The sequence below is a fragment of the Chrysochloris asiatica genome, unplaced genomic scaffold, assembly GCF_000296735.1.
Source record: "Chrysochloris asiatica unplaced genomic scaffold, ChrAsi1.0 scaffold00048, whole genome shotgun sequence".
Taxonomy (NCBI): domain Eukaryota; kingdom Metazoa; phylum Chordata; class Mammalia; order Afrosoricida; family Chrysochloridae; genus Chrysochloris; species Chrysochloris asiatica.
The window spans coordinates 8,563,003-8,563,512 of NW_006408566.1; the positions used below are offsets into that span (position 1 = coordinate 8,563,003).

General features: G+C 47.5%; 1 protein-coding gene across 1 annotated transcript; it reads left to right on the forward strand.

Annotated features, from left to right (window-relative positions):
* Positions 1–7: 7 nt before the first annotated feature.
* LOC102836063 (prothymosin alpha-like) lies at positions 8–304 on the forward strand. The gene has a single exon (XM_006862451.1). It carries the CDS (start codon positions 8–10, stop codon positions 302–304), a length of 297 nt encoding a protein of 98 aa, XP_006862513.1.
* Positions 305–510: the final 206 nt, after the last annotated feature.

Genomic DNA, 510 nt, shown 5'->3' on the forward strand with positions numbered 1-510 from the left:
CCCCATCATGTCAGACGCGTCTGTGGACACCAGCTCCGAGATCACCACCAAGGACTTAAAGGAGAAGAAGGAGGTTGTGGAGGAAACAGAAAATATAAGAGACGCACCCGCTAATGGGAATGCTAACGAGGAAAATGAGGAACAGGAGGCTGACAATGAGGTAGACGAGGAAGAAGGTGATGGTGAGGAAGAAGATGTAGATGAAGATGAGGAGACTGAAGCTGCTACGGGCAAACGGGCAGCTGAAGATGATGAGGATGATGATGTTGACACCAAAAAGCACAAGACCAACAAGAATGACTAGACAGCAAAAAAGGAAAAGTTAAATTTAAAAAGGCCACGGTGACCTATTCACCCTCAACTTCCCATCTTCGACTCTAAACGTGGTCACCTTCGAGTAGAGAGTCCCACCTGCCCACTTTGGGCAGCTCCACTAGCAGATAACAAGAGCTCACCACCACCCAACCAAAACCACAATGTGAATTTGCAACAGGGGAGAATAAAGAACCA

What these genes read in the sequence shown, in the direction of transcription:
- LOC102836063 (XM_006862451.1), top strand. Translation starts at nt 8, where the DNA reads ATGTCAGACGCGTCTGTGGACACCAGCTCCGAGATCACCACCAAGGAC.